Here is a 22857-nt window from a genome sequence, read left to right as displayed (position 1 = left end):
CAAAGGCCTATCTTTCTCATCAATTAAGATCCATGCCTCTGCCATTTCAGCTCATTACAAGATGGAACCTCCTATTTTTTCACATCCTCTTCTAAGACAGTACCTCAGAGGGGCAAAAAACATAAGACCCCCAAGGAGAGCACCAATACCAACTTGGGATCTCAATTTTGTTTTAGAAAAGCTCACACTGCCTCCTTTTGAACCAGCTAGCGCAGCTGATATAAAATTCCTATCATGGAAAACTGCTCTGCTCCTAGCAATAACTTCAGCAAGAAGAGTCTCAGAGTTACAGGCATTAATGGCTGTGGAACCTTTCATCATTTTTCACCAGGACAGGGTTTCTCTTAGGACAAACCCAACATTCATGCCAAAAGTGGTTTCCAATGTGGCTCTGAACCAAACCATTCATTTACCAACTTTCTACCCAAACCCCCAGAATAAAGGGGAAAGACTTCTGCACGCTTTGGATATACACAGACAGCTATGATTCTACTTGGACAAAACAAAAGCTTTCAGAAAAACTGAGCAACTGTTTGTAGCCTATGCTACAGCATCACAAGGAAAGCCTATCACAAAGCAGACAATTTCAAAATGTATAGGACACTGCATTCGCTTCTGTTATGCACAACATGGCAAATCAGTGCCTAAGGGCATTAGGCCACATTCTACCAGAGCAGCAGCCACTTCAGCAACATTTCTCAGAGGAGTACCAACCAAAGACATTTTAGAAGCTGCAACCTGGAGTTCAGTGCACACTTTAAGCACCATCACTTACCTCTCTACTCTAAATCCAGAGCAGGCTTTGCCACTGCAGTTCTGCAGGGCCTGGTAGCCTCTCCAAATCCAATTTTAGACCCAGCCGCCCAACCTCAGCTTTGGGATTCAACCCAAGTGTAATGACTGCAACAGTGAAACACAATGAACATAGTACAGTTGTGTACCTACCATAAATGTAGATGTTCGAGTATATTCAGTGTTGCAGTCCAGGTTACCCTCCCACCATCCCCCTTTTTTCTTTGCTGGGACTTATCTGTACTTCTCAACTCTATACAACCTATGTGGTGTATTTGCTTGTAGATGAAGGATATGTTTATATTACTACATGCATGCTTTTTGGCATAATTTATTCTTTTCAGCCTTCTTATCTGTGGGGCACCTGACATCTGGGGCAAGAAAAACTGAAGGAAATGGCGTCGGTTTCATCTTTTATACCCCTGGCGCACTGACGTCAGGGACGAGGTGACAGCAACTGACGCCGGACCTAGACTTTGGAACTCGGGCCAACTGCGGGTAGCCTGCCAGCAGGATAACCCAAGTGTAATGATTGCAACAGTGAATACACTCGAACATCTACATTTATGGTAGGTACACAACTGTACTTTTTTATACCCCTGACAACCTGACATCAGTCCTGGAGCGACAGCGTCTGATGCAGAAATACTGAGTCTCTGGTATTCGGGCCGACTGAGGGCTACCTGCAGGCAGATAACCCAAGTGTGATGACTGCAACAGTGAATACTCTCAAACATCTACATTTATGGTAAGTGTACACAACTGTACTTTTTTCATCAAAGAGATGGTAGATTATGGAATTCCTTACCACCAGTTATACATAGTGCTGAGGCATTAAATGCCTTAAAAAATTGATTGTTGCTTCAAAAAGTATGTATTTCTATCTGGGTATCAAGGAAGCAAGCAAAGCTCTTCAATGTCCTGTTTAGACCCTGAAATTGTATCTTTGAAATCTTGAATTCTTGACTTCAGAGAGCTTTGTCATTAAGTGTGTGGATTTCCTCTTCAGATATGTCCTGATCCAGAGTTCTGAAAATCTCCATCTTATATGCTTGCGGGCACATGCTTCTCTTAAATCATGTCTTGGCAGCACATACCAGATTGCAGAGGTGCAGCTAGTGCCTCTGCCATCTGTTTTTGTTCTCTTTCAGTCACACTTTTCACATCTAATCCTGTTTGCAGTTTGTGAATCACCATCTGGGCTCTAGTGTCAGTCATAATGGAATGAATTTAGGCCACTGATCTGAAATTAAGAGGAGACTCTTTCAAAAGTCATTTTTACGACTTCTATCAAAAAAGGCTCTGCGTGAATATTGTGTGGGGGCTTTGCTCCTACATTTTCTACTCACACGTTTGAAGAAACAGGAATAGTCACTTCAGCAAAGTGTTTTACTGTGCACCCTGGGAAATAAATGTGCAATTGACAAACTGCTAGTTTAGAATCTGCTCTTCTATAACTTGGCAAGTTGATCATTGAAAATTTGTCATATTACTTTCCAAAAACAACTGTCTGCAGACCCCAGAACTTGCATTAGCACTCTCTCTACTACATGGGATGGTTGCAGAATGTAAGAAATTTTACTGCAGCCTGGCCACCCTTAACAGGGAGATGCAAGAGATATACATAACTTCATGGAAAGTCCATCCACCTCTTTGCTGGACATCCTCATTTCCTCTTGCCTTCTTTATTTGTCTCAAATCGTCTTCACCTGATTGTCCTCTGCTTTTCTGCACATGTGCCTGAACCATTGTAATCTGTTCTATTTGCCCTTTTCTGCAATTCAAACTACTTTGGCGTCTGGTCTTATGTCCTCATTTCTTCATCTGTCCCACAGGGTGCATCCTACCACCTGTCTCAGGCACTTCATCTCCTTCACCTTTAGCTTCCTCAACTGCTCTGCCTTTACTGCCCAGGTTTCTGTACCATACAGTAGTACTGGTTGCACCACAGTTTTGAACATCTTACCTTTCAATTTCTGTGGCATTCTTCTGTCATAGTCTATCCTAACAATCTGTGCCAGTTGGCTGCACCCCTTTGATTCTAGCTTTGACCACCTCATTCAGACTTCCCATCTCCTTAACCACCCCTCCCAGATACTTGAAGCTATTAACCTGATCCACTATTTTCCCTTCTATATGACTTCTCAGCTTCTTCTGATTTCCCTCATTTGCTGCCATTGTAACCATCTTAACTGTACTTCGTTTCATCCTATGTTCCTTCAGTTTTGCGTTCTGTTCCCCTATCCTTTGCTGGAGTTCTTGCTCAGATTCTGCCTGTAATGCCACATCATCTGCATACAGCAACTTTGTTGATCTGTCCCGTCTGACCTGTTTTCTAATGTAGTCCATCACCAGTATGAACAGCAGTGGGCTTAGAGCTGAACCCTTATGCACACCCACTTCCACTGGGAATCCCTGTGTAAGACTGAGTACTGTTCATACTCTAGTCATTGGGTCCTTGTACTTAGCCTACACTGCTTAGAACCACCATAGAATTACCTAGATCATATTTCTTGGGACTTCATATGCTTTCTTTACATCTAGAAATGCCCAGTTACTCCGTCTCGCTCTCCTCATCTGTATCATCTTCTCAAGTATCTCTCACTGCAAACATTGGGTCAGCTGTACTGCACCCTGATCTGAATCCAAACTGCTCATTTCCCATCTTACTTTCTACTATTCTCCATATTCATTTATCTATCATTCTTTTGAGAATTTTTAAGCAATGTGCCACTGTACTGCCCATAGTTGTGAATGTCCCCTTTGTTCTTGAACACACATTAGTATGCTTATTCTCAAGTCAACTGTGATGCACATTTCTCTCCATACTGCTATGAGTATCCTCAGTAGTGACTTCTCCCCATCTCACCCAACATGTTTATCATATCTGCTGTCATCTCATCTGAGCCTGCTGCTTTCTCTGACTTCATTTTCCTTAGTGCTTTTCTTTTTCCTGCACTTGTCCTTTCTCTTGATGACTATCTGGACTCCTGCATTCCACCATATTCCCATATGTACTTTATTTCCATACCTGGCTGTGCTGCATATCTGTTCTGTAGTCATTACGCATGCTGTTTTGAGGCACTGCTATTGTTCTTCAACTCCACCCTGTTTCCTCCGCATCTTGAGATGCAACATCACAGAATAATTCCTTGAACTGTTGTACTTTCGCGCCAGTCAACTTCTAGGTCTTCAGCCTGGTCTCTGTTTACCTTGGAGCCTTCTCTGACCACTGTTTGTAGTGGATTGCTGCAACCCATAGTTTGTTTTTCGCCACCTGTTTCACTGGGGATGACTTTGCAATCACTGATTCTACCCCACTGCCCTTTTCGTACTAGGAGGAAGTCTGTCGAGTTGTATGTTGGACACTCTTTTATGTGACCTTGTCACTGTCTCTTTTGATGAACCATGTGTTGGTCATCATCAAACTATTTGCCAGACAGAAGTCTGGAATGGCCTTTCCTCCTCTAGTCCTGCTGCCCCACCCATATGGACCAAGGCTGTCATCCTGTCTTGTTCTTTCTGTCCTGATGTGTACATTCAGGTCACCCACTATCAACACTAATTCATGTTGTCGTCTTTTGTCTAATAGGTCCTGCAGCTGCTGTCTGAATGCACTCTTTTCCTGACTATCACAGCCCTGCTGTGAGGCATAGGCTAAAATTATGAATACTGCTATATCATTTCACTGAAGACTGATTACCATGAGTCTGTCACTAATTCTGATGACATCTCTCACTGTCTTATGAAGCCACTGCCTCACCATTTCTAGCTTGCCCTCCTGAGTAATAGACTCCTGATCCCAAGTCAAGTGGGTTTGCTGCACTATCCTTCCATCTTGTCTCTTGGATACATAGGATATCCATCCTCTTCCTTACCATCATGCCATCCACTTCCAAGCTCCATCCTGCCATGAACCTACATTGAGTGTAGAAATTCTTATTTTGTGTTTATTTTGATTTGGTTTTACATCCAGCTTTTGCTGAACAGAGCTCTTTCAGGTAACCCAAACTGGGCAACTCGACACTAGCCAGCCAGTAACTTACTGACCAAGGGCTGATGGGCTTTATGAATGGGGCAAATTAGCAAACAGGGGCACATACCCTGGCATAGGTTTAAGTAGACAGCGTCCTCAACCCACTTATCACTATCAAATATCCATGCCAATTTGGTGACATTAGTCAACACGACCTAATCACTTAGAGCTGTATTATACACTATCAAGTGGCTAGCCCTGCCACACCAGCCTGGAGGTATCTAAATTCAACTTCCTGTATGCCTAAAAAGGCTGTTACCTTATACAATCTTTACACAGTCTCTAGTTCCCTGAGCAGAGTTGTAGTCTGACTAAGCATTCCAGCTCAGATTCCCAAGTGCACTTTTTCCAAAGGTGCTAGAAACTACAGCACCTTTATGTTTGCCACCAGATAAGGAGTCTGAAGCTTAGAACATGGTGAAGGGGGGTGGTTGTTTCTGTAACTTTAGGCCTTCATTTCTTAAACTGCTTGTTTACCAAGTTCAAATTACGCTACTTTGTGTACCTGGCCCTGGAAAAGCTGACATAGCTCTTTAATTTTGCAATCAAGGAGTCTTTGGAAAGGGTCTATATCATAACAGTAAACACCTAAAATAGTGAACGCTGTATAATTGACCCTAAAATATCGAAATGGCAAAATGCAGAACACACGGAACAGCAATTTTTTCCCCCAGGGAAAAAATTCGCTGCTCCGTTAAAAAAAAAAAAAAAAAAAAAAACACAAAGTAAAGTGGGGGGCTTCACCCCCCCCCCCAACTTAAAATCAGAGATCGCAGTGGAGGAAATGGCAAAGTCATGAAAATGTCCCAGTGTTTTCTTTCCCTGGAAAAAAAAATCGCTGTTCCGTGTGTTCAGGATTTCGCCGTTTCAGTTAAAAGGGTTCAATTTAACAGTGTTCGCTATTTTAAGCATTGGCTGATTTAATAAGGAACCTTTGGAAAAGACCCTTACTCAAGCTTCTTCAGTGAGTGTAAAGATAGTACAGTCAAATTACAATGGACTTGATTCTGTGGCTATAGTAGCAGTCTCATGAATGTTTCTTGTGTGTCAGTGAGCTGTTAAACTGCTTTCTGTAGTCAGTGGTACAGGGTTGGATTCCTTCCACCTCCCATTTGCCTACTGTGCATTTCTGAGCAAAGTATTTGAACCAGACAGTGCTCCCAGGTCACCCACTGAAGGGAATATTTATGTCCAGTTGACTTAGTTAACAAATGTGTTAAAAAAATAAATAGCTATACTGAAAGGTATGATTCAGGATGGAGCTAAGACAGGCCATCTTTGTATGCAGCATGTATGGTAAGGTGGTCTTTAAACAGGCTTCCTAGAATCTGGTGGAAAATTTGCAAAACTGGAAATGGTCAATGGTATCTAAGATAACCACTTAGCTTCATCCATAGGTCAATCCAGTTTCCCCACAAAAAAGCTCCTCATAAAATCAGAAGGGCATCCAAACATGAGATATTTTTCTCTAGTTCTGGAAACTAAGGCTTGCTGGAAGCAGAATTTGCAAACACTGCCACAGCATTCCTGACTCTCCCTTGGGACTGCCTGTGGGAGGCCCGTTCTCCAAATTTGCTCTAGCTTGAAAAACCAAAATGAAAGACATGGTCTAACACAGCTGTGTCTTGAAGATATTTGGTCCTATACCAGAAACAGCTCTGCTAAAAGATATGGAGGCCTCTATAGAACTCTTAGAACAGGCCCAGACTGATACATCAAGGAACTGCAGAACCTTCTCCTGTTTTGGAAGGAGGTGAATGACTCTATTCACACTTCTTCCTCAGTCCAGAGGGGATAGGAGAGCACCATCTCAGCTTGAATGTTAGCATCTTAATAGTGTAAGTCTTTATATCCAGTTCCAAAAGTGATTTTACAAGAAGTCCTGCATCTCTGCTTGGTTGAAAGTTGGGGGGGTTGGATGGTGTCACTGGACATGATACTTATCTTTTGGAACATCACTGTTTGGGGCCCTCATAAGGAGTTCATTGTAGTTAGGCTTTACTTTCAGTAGAAGGGGTTGCTTTTTTGTTTCTGCCGTACACACAGAATGTTTAACAAGATGCTTGCTGTAATGCTGAAGGCCTTGCAGAAGAAAGGACGTCATGTTCTTGTACCTTGGAAAGATGGCTCTTGATAGCTGCCTTAAGGGTTTCTCCAGTAACATCCCTTGCTTTACTTTTTATGTAGGTTCAGGATTTTGAGTAATCACAAACTGAGATAGTCCCCTCTGGTTCTCGCTCTGAAGATTGCTTTTACTGGCTTTGAGAGGAATACATCTGTTATCAGCTGTTCCTACTGATATAGTTTGGAGTTACAACCCTGACAACCTGGGTAAAAACTCATAGAGGAGAGTGGAACTACTAACATTTGTAAACCTTTTAGGCCTCAGGCAACCACCATCTTGATTGCCCCATTTGCGGCTTTCCTGACTTTTTGGTACGGTTGATCCTTATCGCAAGTTCTATGGTAATGTCTGCTTCCACCAATCTTGACATAAGGTTACTGTGCCTTCAGCTGAACCCATAGAAGTTTTTGATACCCAGTGCTTTATTAGCGAGTTGGGGTGCCTATTTGGGCTTCTCCGTAATGCAAAGGAAATGGGCTCCCTATGAACCATTCCTTCACTTAAACTTGATCAAGCTAAGGGTAGTGCTGCTTTCTTTCAGGCTCTGGAAAGGTAGTTGACAAACCTCTTCTGCAGTTAGACAACCAGGCCCTGCTGTACTGTGAGCAAACAAGGTGGCCTGTACTATAGTGTAATGTGACCTTTTTACCCTTTGGTTTACAAGAATGGGAGCTGGCTGAGATGGAGATATCAGAAGAAAACGTACCAGTGGTTACCCAGTGCTAAAGGCTTTCTTACAGATGAGCTGTTTTGGTCAGTACAGGTCTGTTGTTTGGTTCTGTTTTACTGAAGGTCTGGCATGTTTGTAAGTTTGGTTGTAAAACTTAAAGGTGAAAATAAAATCCTTTATTGTATTAGTCTCACAATGCTGCCATGTTGTAACAGGTAATTTTGTAACCTAACATTTACTCTGAGCATCTTATTATCATGAGTCTGCCAGATATCTCTTATCTTTGGCCTTCACTTTTCTGTAAAACTGAGTAATTGATGGCTTGGTCATCTGGAGTTATTGTTCTGACAAAAAAGCATTTCTGTAACTCATTTTGCTTTGTTTATTCATGAATTTGTTTAGTTTGTGACTCTCTCTACTCAGGCTGTCCACTCAAATAAGACACAGTTTTTCGTAAAGCCTTTCCTGGCTAACAACTGCATCATAATATGTAAACCAAATAAATGTGAAGACATAGTGTGGATCTAAGATAAATCTTACAGTTTGTAATTTTACATAGAAGCCCAATCTTACTGAAAATGGTGGTGTCCATTATTTTACTGCTTTTTAGGAGAACAGTTTGAATTCAGATGCAGTTGAACAGACGTACAAGAGGAACCCAATCCTGAGGTACACCCAACATCCACTCCACTCTCCTGTGCTGCCATTACCATATGGAGATGTCAGCTTAAACCGTAAGTTATGTAGTAGGAGTTGCATCATAAGCAAATGCATAAGTAACTGTATACACTGAACAGTATACCTTTGTGCTAAGAGTATGGAGGTGGTATATCTTACTTGTCCAGGTAACTCATGATACTAGCCTTAGCATCACAAAAGTTACAGTTTTGTGGCATTTCTTTAGCAGACAGGTGTGAAAACTGTGTTAAGTTCTCTTTAATGTGTGCCGGTTCTTGTTTGTGTCCTGACCTTATAACCTCTTGTTGTGTCACCTGAATATTGAAGCAGTCACTGAAACATAATGCACAGTTGCGAATTGGATGTTAGCATTCCAGGGTATGCAGTCTATAGATTACAAGAGAAGGAGTGATGTCACTTATAGGGATGATGCTGAACTGAGAAGAGGGGAGTGAAGCCATGTGTTACAGTTTGGAGACTGAAACAGGAGAATTATCTTGGGCTGAGATATACTCTTAGATGAGAAGAAGAAAAAAAGGAAGAATTGTGGTGATGAGGAATCTGTATGCTTGCTGCAGCAGAATTTCCCTGTGCCTGAAGAGGCTACACTTCAAATTACTAATGTTGGAACACTCTTATGAGAATATACTCTTACAAGTTTTTACAACAGTGATAGCACTGGACCTCACTAGTATTTTTGTAGTGTCAGAATGTTGTGGTGATTGCTTAGTTTGACAGCTGGTGATGTAGCATGCTGATAGTTTCTGGAGATTGTAAATGGGGTTTACATCCCCTTCTCCAACAAATTTCTATTTTAAAGAAGGAAGTTGTAAAGGGGATTAAGTGGTTAGGACAGCTCTCCTTACAATCGTTACTAATGGAATGATTTCTCTGTGTCTCTTTAACTATATAGTGGCATTGTCTGTCTACTTGCCCAAGTAAAACAAATTACTGTTGTTTGAGGGGAAAAGAATGGTCTTGCTTGTCCATATGTGTGTGTCTATGGGTCTACTTTGACCCATCAGAATTACACTTCACCGAAAGTCAGTTAGACATGTCCATTTTCGTGAAAGTGCATTTATCCGAAAACGCACTTTCATGAAAAAGCAGTTCAGCAAACAGAGTTCGCCACTTCCGAGACACTGTGGTGGTGCAGGTATGGTGTTTCTCAACTGGTGTATGGCAGGGGAGCTTGATCTTCGTGTTTCACTGATGCAGTCATTACATTTGGGTAATCTGCTGGCAGGTTGGCCTCAGTCGGCCTGAATAACAAAGTCTTGGGTCCTGCATCGGTTGCTGTCTCCTCTTCCGTGACATCAGGTCTTCAGGGGTATAAAACATGCAGCTGACGCCATTTTATTCAGTCTTTCTTGCCGCACGGTGCCCGAAGCAGAAGCAGTTCGCAAGTGCCAGTCGGCCGACTCCTGAAATTTTCACATTGGAGTTTCAGAACTGAAGTCTTCAACTAAAGCTAAGTACCCCGTTGGGGAAACTTTTTCTTGCTCCTTACCAATGTCAGGAAAAGTTAATAATTGCATTACTTGTGGGAAGCAAATACCTCATAAGGATTTTCATTTGTTCTGTATTCCTTGCCTAGGCCCAGATCATAACGTGCCTTGCTGTCGGTTTTGTGCTAGATTTAATCAACGCACTATTAAGCGTCGGTATATTTTTGCTTCTAAATATTTCGGATCAAGATTTAATTACCCTGAAATGTCGTCTGTTAGCAATCCGACTGCCGGAGTTCACAAAAAACACAAAGAAAAAGACAGAGACAGACCATTGAGGTCCAAAACCGATGACAAAACTTCTCCTAAGCCATTCGCCGGTACTCAATGAGGCGCTTTTGCAACCCCTGATACCTGCTACTTTTGAGTCGCAGGCCTCCACTGAGACCCATGCGGAGTCCGGTATGCCGAGCGATTCTCAGAGTATTGAACCCACGGATGTCTCTCCCTCGGATGGGTCTGGAGCCGCTAAGCAGGCACCGGCTTTTGAGGGTGTTTTCAGGCCTCAACATTTTTATATAAAACCGATGCCAGCTTCAAAAACAAGATCAAAAACATCTTCTATGTCTAAAAAACCGACACATGAGCCACGTGCACAGGGCCCTATGCCTAAAAAACAGATGATCAAAATGGCTGAGGACTTAATTACCTTGTCGTCTCAACCCCCCCTGCTAAGAGGCCTAGGCAAGGCACTGATTATGAATCTTCAGATCAGGTTTCCATTTCTTCTGATCAGGAATTTTCTATTCCACCCTATGAGGATTCTGATGCAGAAGAATCCATCCCATCTGCATCTCCTCCTGAGGATTACTCTTTTGGAGAAACCTTGCATACTTTAAGGGAAAATTTTCACTGGGAGAGTCAGGATTTCTCTGAATCAAAAAAGAGGCTTAGGGATTTCCTTCTTCTTCCTCAGCATAGGCCTTTGGCAATACCTCCTGTATTAGACATTGTTGATGATGTGTTTTCGGAATCAAGCATGACTCCTGATTCCCTGCCTCCGGCTCCTAGTAAGCCAGACAGATATTACAGGGTCCCTGACTCCCACAAATTTCTATTCAAAAATCCTGCTGCTGGTCCTGAGACTATCTCTCAGGGTCCCAAAGGTGTAAACGCCTCTACAGCCAAAAATCGTACCCCTCTGATAGAGATTCCAGGGCACTGGATAGATGGGGAAAGAAGGTTTATACGTCTGCAACCTTGGCAATTAGGGCCTTAAACTGCCAGTTTCATATGCTTAAATATCAACAGCATGTTATGAGCGTATTGAAACAGAAAATGATGTTGATTTCTGATTGTGTGGAAAATAAGGAATTACAGGAATTGTTGCATTCAGCAGAACAGGTTGGAAAACATACTTTGCAGTGTGGTTTTGATTTCTTGGAGGCCTCTTGCAGGGCCACAGTTACTGGATCTGTGATTAGAAGGCATGCCTGGCTCAAGGAGCAAAATCTGCCTGATCATGTTAAAGCTAAATTGTTGGATGCCCCCTTGCAGCATGATACTCTGTTTGATAATAAGGCAGAAGAGGTTTTAAAGAAAATGGAAGACAAAGCTAAATCTTTGCAAACTGTAAAAGATTTCTTACAAGTGCAGCCACCCAGTTTCAGTCGGCACTGGCCTACTAAAAATTGGTCCTTTCCTGTGTCCAACAGAGCCACTCAAGGCAAATCCACGCACTCAAAAGGCTCTAGATACTAATCACAGGGTTCTTACAGGTCAAAGCAATGGGGTGCCTCCACCTCCAAATCTGGAGGAAACAAAGCACAACCCTACAGTAAGCAGTCTCAATGACTTCCCTCTACCTTCACCAAGCTCTTATCTTTTGGCAGCCCCCTTGGAGGGAAAATTAGCACTTCATGCTCAAAATTGGCAGTTAATTACCCAGGACAAGTGGGTATTAAACATAGTATCTCAGGAGTACAAATTTAATTTCCATACTTTGCCAATTCCAAACGGTTGGCCAGATCTGCCATAAAATCAGTGGGCAAAGGCTCAGAAACAAGTTATGTCCCTCATGGATATGGGGGCTATTCAAGCAGTACCAGAAAATTAAAAAGGACAAGGTTTTTATTCAAGACTTTTCCTGGTACCCAGAAAAGACAATCCCTGGCGTCCAATACTGGACTTATCGATTTTTGAACACATTCCTGGACATTCCAAAATTCAAAATGCTGACTTTACAATAGCTACTGCTTATGCTGGGCAAGAACGCTTGGTTAGTGACTCTAGACTTAAGAGGCATACCTGCATATCCCAATAAGGGAATCATGCAGAAGATACCTCCGCTTCAAGGCAGGTTTTTTGCATTACCAATTCTTTGCACTGCCCTTTAGCTTATCTACTGTGCCCAGGGTCTTTACAAAGTGCCTGGCACCTGTAATTGCATTCTGCAGACAAGCATACAAATTTATCCTTACCTGGACGACTGTCTCATTCAAGCAGAGGACAAGGACACTCTTCTTCAACATTTGGCATTTGTAAAAAGGCTTCCAACATGCCTAGGGTACACAATAAATGAAAAGAAATCCCAAATGGTACCCTATCAAATAATTGCATTCCTGGGTGCAAGCCTGAATACAGCTGCCCAGATGGCTTACCTTACGCCAGACAAACAAAGGCAACTGACAACATACTTCAAACAAATGGCAACAAAAACCCAGTTATCTGCAAGACAAATTCTGCAGGCTTTGGGGTTCATGGCATCCTGCATTCTACTAATTCCATGTGCGAGACTGCATATGAGGAAACTTCAGTGGTACCTAAAAAGCTTATGGAGTCAACATTGTCACAGTTTGGAAACAATGATTCCTCTCATTCCCTGCCTACAACAGGAGTTTCTTTGGTGGGCAGAGACATGTCAACAAAACAAGGGACTGTCATTCACCCTACCCCCTACCACCCAAACCCTAACTACAGATGCATCAGACTATGCTTGGGGGGCCCACCTGGCGAGGGGAGATGCATTCAGGGCAAATGGAGCCCAAAACAAATGCATCTACATATCAACCAGAAAGAGATGCTAGCTGTTCAGAATGCTCTGACAGCCTTCAATGACTTACTTCATCCAGGACAACTACTGATAAAGACGGACAACACCACGGTTATGTGGTAAATAAACAAGCAGGGGGGTACACATTCCTACCCCCTTTGCAGACTAGCCATGGCATTGTGGAACACAGCTTTGACTTACCAAATACATCTTCAAGCTCAATTCCTGCTAGGAAAACAAAATACTCTGTCAGATGACCTAAGCAGAAATCTTATGGACCCACACGAGTGGAAACTGGATCCACAAATCTTCAGCATGTTAACACAGAAATGGGGGTGCCAAGACATAGATCTATTTGCCTCTCCCCAAAATTATCAACTGGACAAATTCTGCACAAGGACTTATCACAGGCAAGCATGGAAAGTGGATGCCCTATCCTTCAGTTGGAAAAACCTTTCAGTCTATGCTTTTCTCCCTCTGCCTCTTCTCTCCAAGGTCTTACTAAAGATCAGACAGGAAAAACCAAAAATGATCTTAGTTGCTCCGGACTAGCCTCGCCAGCACTGGTACCCAATTTTAAAGAATGTGTCTCAGCTCCCTCCTTGGTACTTGCCTCAAATACCTCATCTACTGTCTCAGCAGAACAATCAAATTCTGCACACTCTGCTCCAAACTCTGAACCTTGCAGCATGGCTGATCATTTAATTATTCAAACAACACCTCTCAGTAAATCTGTGATGGATGTCATTTTGGAAGCCAGAAGGCCTAGTACTAGAAAATCTTATGCTGATAAATGGAAGAGATTCTGTGCTTGGAACCAAGCACAAGGAACAGACGCAGCAAATCCCAATATCCCTCAGATTTTACAATATTTGACTGAGATGCTTGACAAGGGCCTGTCTTTTTCTTCAATAAAAATCCATGCCTCTGACATCTCGGCTCATTACAACACGGAGCCTCCCCTATTTTCTCATCCTCTGCTTAAACAGCATCTTAGAGGGGCCAAAAATTTAAGGCCTCCCAGAAGATCACCAACTCTTGCATGGCACCTCAATTTTGTGCGGGAAAAACTCACCCTGCCTCCTTTTGAACCAGCAGCTACTGCGGATATAACATTTTTATCTTGGAAAACAGCTTTCCTCTTGGCAATCACTTCAGCAAGAAGTGCTTCAGAACTACAGGCTGTCATGGCTGTGGAGCCTTTTATTACATTTTACCTGGACAGAGTGTCCCTCAGGACCAATCCTCCTTTTATGCCTAAGGTGGTATCCAGTGTGGCTCTTAACCAAACAATTCACCTGCCAACATTTTACCCAAATCTGCAGAACAAGGGGGAGTGGATTCTGCATTCATTGGACGTACACAGTCAACTAAGATTCTACTTAAACAGGACCAAATCTCTGAGAAAGTCTGAGCAACTACTGGTAGCATTTGCTGCAGGATCAGAGGGGAAGGCTATATCAAAACAGACTATTTCTAAGTGGATAAGCCACTGCATTCATTACACCATGATAAACCTGTGCCCAAGGGGATCAGGTCACATTCCACCAGGGCTGCCTCTACCTCGGCAGCTTTTCTCAGAGGAGTTCCAACCAAAGACATTCTAGAAGATGCTACTTGGAACTCTGTTCATACCTTCACAAAGCATTATCATTTGCCTCTCTTCTCCAAATCCATGGCAGGCTTTGCCACTGCAGTCCTGCAGGGCCTTATAGCTGCTCCTAATGCTATTTAGTTCCATCCTCCCATCCATAGCTTTGGGATTCTACCCGAATGTAATGACTGCAACACTGAAACACGAAGAACATAGTACAGTTGTGTACACTTACCATAAATGTAGATGTTCGAGTGTATTCACTGTTGCAGTCCGGGTTACCCACCCACCATCCCCCTTTTCTATAACTTCTCTTTCCTTCACTATATTCTAAATCCTTTGTGGTGTATTTGCTTTTAGATGAAGGTAAGGTTTATGTTGCTAAACGTGCATTTACATATATTTCTGTTTATTTATATATATTTGCTCCCCATTTGGGGGGCACCTGACATCTGGGGCAAGAAAAACTGAATAAAATGGCATCTGCTGCATGTTTTATACCCCTGACATCATGGAAGCGGAGACGGCAACCGATGCAGGACCCAAGACTTGGTTATTCAGGCTGACTGAGGGCAACCTGCCAGCAGATTACCCAAATGTAATGACTGCAACAGTGAATACACATGAACATCTACATTTATGGTAAGAATACACAACTGTACTTTGTTGTAGATCGTGGTACAGTTAAGATAAGGAAATATTCCCTTTTCCCACTGTAGTGTGATCTTGGAGTATTGGGGGTATGGGGGGTGCAGGGGGGCTCTGCCCCCTGCATACATGTGTGTACTGTATTTGTTTTTGTTTTTTTCTGTTGTAGTTCGATGTGTGGATTTTTGCAAAAGTACTTTTTCGGATAAATGCACTTTAGCGAAAACGGACTTGTCTGACTTTTGCTGAAGTGTAATTTCGATGGGTCAAAGTAGACCCATATGTATACAAATATATATACACATGCACACACACACACACACACACACACACACATTGTGTGTGTATGTATGCATAACCCTGAGCTATGCAGTGTGGTTACTAAGCAGCAGACAACTGTGCAACCACATCACTCTCTGTTTTGAACTTGCACTTGCAAAAAGTCGAATGTCCTGTTTAATCTTCTAAAGTTTAATTGCCGATTTTGTTAAAATCGCATGGCATTAACACACACAAGCATTTTAACAGATATTCATCACAGAGTCATGCAGTTATTATGCGTTAACATTTCCAGAGAGCCAGAGATAATGGTCAGTAACTCAAAATGTGTTTGCCCCATATAAATTATCCCTCGTGTTTGCATGCATAAACTCTGATTCTTTGTTTCAAGAGAATGCATGCTTAGGGATGGCATATGCTACAAGGTTCTTTAAAACTGAGCTGTGCAGGTGTGACTAAGTGAGGAAATCAGAATGATTTGTCTGCTGTTGCTGCTGTCCTTTTCTGCACAAGCAAGCTGAGTACAGCAATGCAGTCCCTGCCATGCACACATTTGAATGCAAATAGCCTTATTTCCTTTGTGCTGTCCTGCACAGCACATATTCAAGATATCATTGCATTTGGGTTTTCTTATCCCTTGTGCTGGACAGATTCAACAGAAAGATCTCTTCTTTTTCCAGTCTGAAGTTTAGGTCCTTTAGTTACTTATGCATCACATTTTGTGGCTTTCCTGATAAGTTTGGTACCGGTAGAAGAGCTTGCTCTCCACACCTTCTTTCTCCTTCCTGGTTCTCCTTAATGGAAACCTGCTGCTTAGTTTTTGCTTAAAGATTCTATAGTGGTATTCCATGTAGCTAGGTTTTGTTACTAATATGAGAGCTGTGTACATGCAGGCATTCCTATGCGGTGGAAGGCAGTGACTCATCTGTTCCTATCTGGTCATACAGATTTGAAGCAGAAATTCCTCAGACCTCATCCAGAAGCAAGTTCCATTACGACAGGCCACTCAGGACCTTTACAAGGACCTCCAGCAGTGTGGCAAGGCCTTATGTACTGTGGAGAAGCTTTTCCTCTGCCTTTGAGCTGTGACAGTTGCAGATTTTTAGAAGGTGCCAAGCACTAGGCCAACATTTCCATCCCTGATCTGCTTGTCAAGACATCTAACCAAATAGCCTTGACCTGTCAAATCAGTTTGGCAATCATGAGCACATGGGGCTGTGCTCAGTAGTTTTCACTGCAGTGAGGTAAGCAGTTTTTTTCTTTTTTAGACACCGTTATTGAGTTATCACCTAGGACATAGGCAGACATACAGTTGTATTAAACAAGACAAATTATATTAACATGTTCCTATTTACATACATTATTACATCACATATGTCCTTTTGTATAGCTACCATTAATCCAGCATTGCATAAATTGCTCAATTCCTGCCTTCCCTTAAATCTCACCACTCCGCCAGAACGTTATTTTATATGTATTGTTCATGCAATTTCCATTTTTTCTATGAACTTTGCTCCTGCCCTTTTCTAAATATCCCATTCCCAGTTCTTTTATTTCTTTTACAATATTCAGTACATCAGTTACTGTTGGTTTAGACTTTGATTTCAATTTTCTAGTAATTGCTTTTTTGGCAGTCAACAGAATTAAACTTAACAAGGCCTTACTATGTCCAGGCAATTTAGATCCTATGTCACAGCTCAAAAGAATCCTTTCCTTAGATATACTCATTTGCTCACCCAATATTTTTGAAAGAGTACTCTGTAGGGAATTTTTAAAGTCTGCCAACTCATTACACTCCCAAAACACGGGTTTCCAATTAAATCTTCCCCATCACACCTCCATCTTCTTGAAGAAAAATCCTTTGGATTCTTTTTGGGGTATAAAATACCTATGCAAACACTTCCAAACAGAAATCCTAAATTTTTTAGACTTTATTGTATATTTGGGAGTCATATGTGTGTTCTCTTGTAAATTAATTATTTAATCTCTGTTCCCAATCTTTTCTAACCTCCTCTGATTGATTCCTATAGTTATTGTGCAGTATTTTATATGACCTTCTAATTGCCCCTTTTTTAACAGTAGCTTCTGTTTTAGATTAAACTAAAAACTACCAGTGCAAGTCTTTCACTTAGGATTCCTCTATCACTTTCCCTTTGGCTGTACTCTGACATCAGTCCCTGATGGGAAAGGCAGTTTCTTGCCTGCACTCTAAATGTGTTTTTGGCCTCTTCCCATTCTGTTTTCTTTCCCCCTCTAATTATTTGCCAGTTATCTACAGTAAATTCCAGCCCCCATCTTTTGTTTTCTGTACCCTAATTGCAGCCATCCCTCTCAGCAAAAGTTTCTTTATCCCTTCTGTTGTTGCCTTAGTTCTTAAAATACTATCAGCTACTTTATGAATATAATAATCTATATGGCTGTTATCCTACTTAAGGATCTGTATCTAAAATCCCCACACACTCCTTATTTCTTGAAACCCAACCCCCGTTTTATCATTATCCTGTTCCACTTTGAATTATAGATTTCATACTGGGGTTATGTATATGAGCCTTGACTGTGTAGCTCTAAAATATCTATTCAAATCAGGTAATTGTAAACTACCTTGCTCTATTACAAGGTTCAACGTATCCCACTTGACCCTTGTTGTCTTCCCCTCTCAAATAAAGTCCTTCAACTCTTTATTATTGTCCACAACTTTTCCTCTGATAAAAAAAAATGTCTGACCTGTATATAAAACTAAAGGGACTAAAAACATTTTCACTGTTTATATCTTGCTATTCATATCCAAAAACAAGAGCTTCCAGTTTCTCAGTTTTTTGACTTACCTTATGTTTAGTCTCTTCCCATGTATCCTACGCTGTCATAACAGAAGCCTTTTTTAACCCACACTGCTAAATACTTTATTTTATCGTGTCCCCATAAATATGGGTATTGCTGAACCAATTCATGTCTGGGTACATAATTTGCAGCTATAGACTTTGCTTTATCTTCATTGATTTTATGTCCAGCATAGACTTGAAACTGTCCCAAAATGTTCCACAACACTGAGATGTCCTTTTTTGGTTTTACTGGGTATATAAACATATTGTTTGTACATAAAGATATATTTTCTTGATTACCGTAACAATTTTTATCCTTGAATTTCTGAGTCCCTTGTTTTCTTTGCAAACAGCTTTAAATATAAATCAAATAAAGAGGAAAGAGTACACTCCCACTTTAATTCTTGCCTCTGAGCCCTCGTATATCCTCTTAATTGACTTTTTTTTGTATCAGGGAATGCAAATGTTTCCATTGCTGTTCTCATAAAATCCCAGCTTATTCTGTTGAAGCTTTTTAGGCTTCAAGACCCACCAACAACAATATTCTCTTACAGTCTGCTTCCTTCTGGATCATCATTGTTCTATTAATATTGCCAAATGTTTGCATCACCTCTACAAAACCACATTGATTCATATCCATCAATTTTGGCAAGACATTTGCCCTTCTATTAGCTGTTATAGATATAAATAATTTATAACCATGGTTTAAAATTGAAATGACTATATGAAGCTGGGTCTGATGAATCTTTGCCATCTTTAAGTATTACAGCCACCAGAGCTGTCTTCCAGGATGTTGGTGCTTCCTCTCCTTTTAAAGTACTATTGAGCAAAACCTTCCAGATATTTATCACTTTCTTCCCACCAGCTTCAAAACTTCCACAGGGATACTCTGTAATCCTGAAGACTTTGCTGCAGATTGATTGTACTTTACCATTTTTATCTCATCGCTTCCTGTCTTACTTGCTAATTGTTGATCCTCGTCTACATACTTAGTCTTCCATAAAGATTTCCATTTGTGCTCTTTCTTGATTTCCACATTTCTCTGCTTTATACACATTTTTCTAAACTTTCCAAAATATCTCTACATTATCTTTGTTTATTTTTCTTGTTATAGGCGGTGTTTGGCAGAAGCCCTTTCTACTTTCTGTTGCCTAAGTCATTGTGCTAACAGTTTTTGTGCTCTGGAGTTATAAAAACAGTTGCTTGACAGGAATCTTTCTAAACTCATGCATATTATCTACTCCCTTATTGTTGCTTTAGCATTCTCCGGTTGTGCTGCCTCTTGCTTTGTGAGATTCTCTTTATTCTGCAATATTCTAACCTTTGTCAGCCCCTATAAAAAATTCTTGTTACTTTTAAACATATCTCCTTTTCTTTTATTTCTACCCTATTTTAAACTTCACTTTCATTTTATCTCACTCACTAGCTATAACTTCAGAAGATATTTCTGTCTTCCTTAATAACTGTGGAATAATTTCCACTACCAATTCTTTAAATTCCTCTCTTTTTAACAGGTAGGTGAGAAGTGCCAATTCTCCTTTTTACTTCACTAACTTGCATTTGCATCTTACTTTTTATTTGTGCATGGTCTGAAATAGTTGCTGGATGTGTGTCAAAGCTTTTGATTCAATGCAAATTGTTCCCATGAAATATAATTTGTCTAGTCTAGCCCAGTTATTGTACCTTGAGGAGTACATTCTCTTCAAGTTCCTGCTACTGAATTCACATCTTCGTACCAAATAGTAATCTTCTCTCTTGTTATTTTTTTCTTTATTAGTCCCTTGGATACAGTCTCACTGTTTGCAAATAAAGTTCCAGTCCTCACCCTTAAATAATATTCCCTGCTGAAAGCTGATTATTTATCCTCAAAGTTTCTTACACTCCATAATAGCAGTTTTAGGTGGAATATAAATAGATGACAAGGTTTAGATCCCTGGGCGTGTAGCTCTGAGGATTGGGATTTCTTTAAGTGTAGCATGTCCAACAGCCTGGGTTTGAGGCCTTGTATTGTTAAGCAGAGACGCAGAGATAGAGATGCGGTATACGTATAGTGCTGAGTTTTTTTTGGCGGTGGGGCAGGGCATCTAGGCCTGTGGCATCTTTTAGTGAGGTGGCCTTTCCAGTTGTTGCAGATGTCTTGAGAGGTATACCAAAAATGGAAGCTGTATTCTATAATGGGGTCTAATGAGGGATGAGTACAGTGGGACAATGACCCTTTTTCTGGATGTATGGTAATTCATGGATACATGTTTTTCCCAAGGGGATAACAATACATTTCTTGGCATTGAGCTGAGCCCATGGCTCTGGCAACCAAGCATCTGTTTCGTAAGGCCTTTTGTATAAACAGCTATTGGGATTCAATTTGGGATTCAATTTCAGTTTGCAGTTTGCAGTCATCTGCAAAGTTTGTTAGTCGTTGTGACTTAAGCCTGACCTAGATGCCAAACAAGAGCGGCCAAAAATGAGCCCAGGACTGAACCCTTGTCACAGCTTTCATCCTGTGTCTGGAGCTCTACAGCTTTTTGTGGGTTCTATCAGTAAGCTACTTAGCAAACCCATTGGGTGAGCCATTTTTATAGTGTGTAGTTGTAATAGGTGAGTCAGCTAGGGAGTGGGGTGCGTGTCAAAGGCCTCGGATAACTATAGCTCTGCGCCACCAGTGGGCACACAAAACGGTGAGGCTATGATTGCCTGAACATGACATAGGTGGGTGTGCAGTTCCATATTGTAGTTTCATGGTACACAGCCCAGATGTCATCTGGCCCCATGGATGCTGTTCTTGGCTTTTAAATACATGTCAGAGTAATTCTCTTCCCTTACTAGTAGCCCCTTCCTACCAGAAATCTACCACTGTTATCTTTTTTCTCCTCTTCTATCACTACTGGAGCTCCTCTAGCAATTAGTATAAGTAATCCCCTCTTACTTTGTCCCTGGTATTCTGCCAAATATCCATCCTGAAGTTTTTAAATCAAATTCACATATGCATTTCTTTCCAAATGTGTCTTCTGTAGCATTGCTTTTTGCACTCTGCATTTCTTAATATAATTCCATATTCTTACCTATTGTCTATATCTGTGAGGTCATTTACATTCCAGAGTGATATGGGGATAGCATAGCCATTATGATGAGTAGTTACTATTGTATATAACAGCTTTTTACATGACTTTCCAACATTTGTGTTGCACACAGCCACTGAAGTTTGGCAGGTTGATCTTTTATAGTTATTGTTTCTCATCTCCATTTCAACCCATGGCACATTTTTCAAGACTTTGTTTTAATGAAAACTAAAAGCCAAACACACTCACAAACCACCCCCCATAACATATTGACTTAATACAAACACACAGAACTGTACATCTTCAAATAATGAAGTTTACCCTCCTGATTGGAACATGTAACCCAAATCAACAGCTGTACCCACAGGCATTACTTAACCTACAAGTAATGGTATCCATGATAAAGTGCATGTTGCAACCAATGCTGCTGCTTACAATAATTGCTGTCTGTTCTTATCTTTTCTGTATTCCCCTCCCAGATGTGAAAAACAGCTTGTATGCTTTCAGAAAACATTAAGTTTTGGCCTTAAGAAAAAGTGCACTCACTGTCTATAAATAAAATGAAATTATACAGCGTTCTAATATATATAGTTAGGTACCAGGAAAACCACCATCTGTTATTCATTTCCAGTAATTTCAGACTTTTTTTGACTGAGCTGCTTGCCCCACAACAGGCAATGCCCAGAGCTCTCGAGATTTATTGCCTGCAGTTGTATTCAGCTTGCCTGCATGGAAACATAAGAACTAAATGTACAACTGCCATCACCTGCAGACTTCTTAACTCACACTGAACATTTATTTGCTAAAGGAAAACTCATTGCATTCACACAGTGTTTTCTTAGTTTTCAAGCCCAGATGTTTACACAAAACATGTTTTAGAGTAAGCCAAGGGCATTAATCAAACATTTACCTATGCAAAACTAAGGGAAAGCATCTATATATGCATATATACTCAGTGCACTTCTACAGCCCACCTTCAACCCAAGATTACAGTATATTAGCTTAAATGTGCTTCTGTCCAGCCTTCCTCCTCTTTTTACATTGTAATTGTGATGTGAGGTATTGCCAGCTATACCAGTAGGGCATTGGATGTGTAACATAGGCCAGCATAGCTAGCTGGAGGTTTGTGAAGAATTGTATGTCATTTGTGTATCAAACTGATTTGTACAGATGTTTGTGTTGCAAATGTATTTCTAAAGTTGCTTGTGTTAAAAAATGTACCAACATTGCTGGACAGAAAATAAGTATACATGTATGTCAGACTTTGTAGTATTGTAACTGTGAAACTTAATATTGTAACAGAGGATACTGGAAGAGAAGAGGTTAAGCTCAGCCCCAGTTAACTTTTAGAAAAATATCCTAAAATGAAATTACCTGGTTTAGGCCATAAAGATTGCATCTTACAATTCTCCATGCAGCCAGAGGCAAAACGTTTGTTCTAGGAAGCTTTCTATATTGTCCTTAGCAGTGAACTAATTGCTAATTTGGAAGGATAGAAGTGTTGAAATGGTTTTAGGGCTTCCAGATGGTATAGTACATCTCAGAAAAGCTCTATCTGTGTGTATGGTAACAGAAATATGAGATTCCGGTTCCGTTTCTAGTAAAGGGGGTAGTATGGGAACCGTACATCAAATGACCAGATGTATGTGATGTCATTTTG

At 41.0% G+C, this 22857-nt stretch overlaps 1 protein-coding gene across 1 annotated transcript in view; it reads left to right on the top strand.

Annotated features, from left to right (window-relative positions):
* LOC122804987 (unconventional myosin-X-like) overlaps positions 1 to 22857 on the top strand; it is a 2302513-nt gene that overhangs the window by 2187819 nt on the left and 91837 nt on the right. Inside the window, exon 30 of the mRNA XM_044075233.1 lies at positions 8234 to 8357. Coding sequence (XP_043931168.1) covers positions 8234 to 8357 — 124 coding nt within the window. The remainder of the gene's footprint in view (positions 1 to 8233; positions 8358 to 22857) is intronic.

Source organism: Protopterus annectens, chromosome 6.part0 (genome assembly GCF_019279795.1).
Source record: "Protopterus annectens isolate FY-2018-M chromosome 6.part0, PAN1.0, whole genome shotgun sequence".
NCBI lineage: Eukaryota > Metazoa > Chordata > Ceratodontiformes > Protopteridae > Protopterus > Protopterus annectens.
This window is presented reverse-complemented; position numbering and strand designations above follow the sequence as displayed.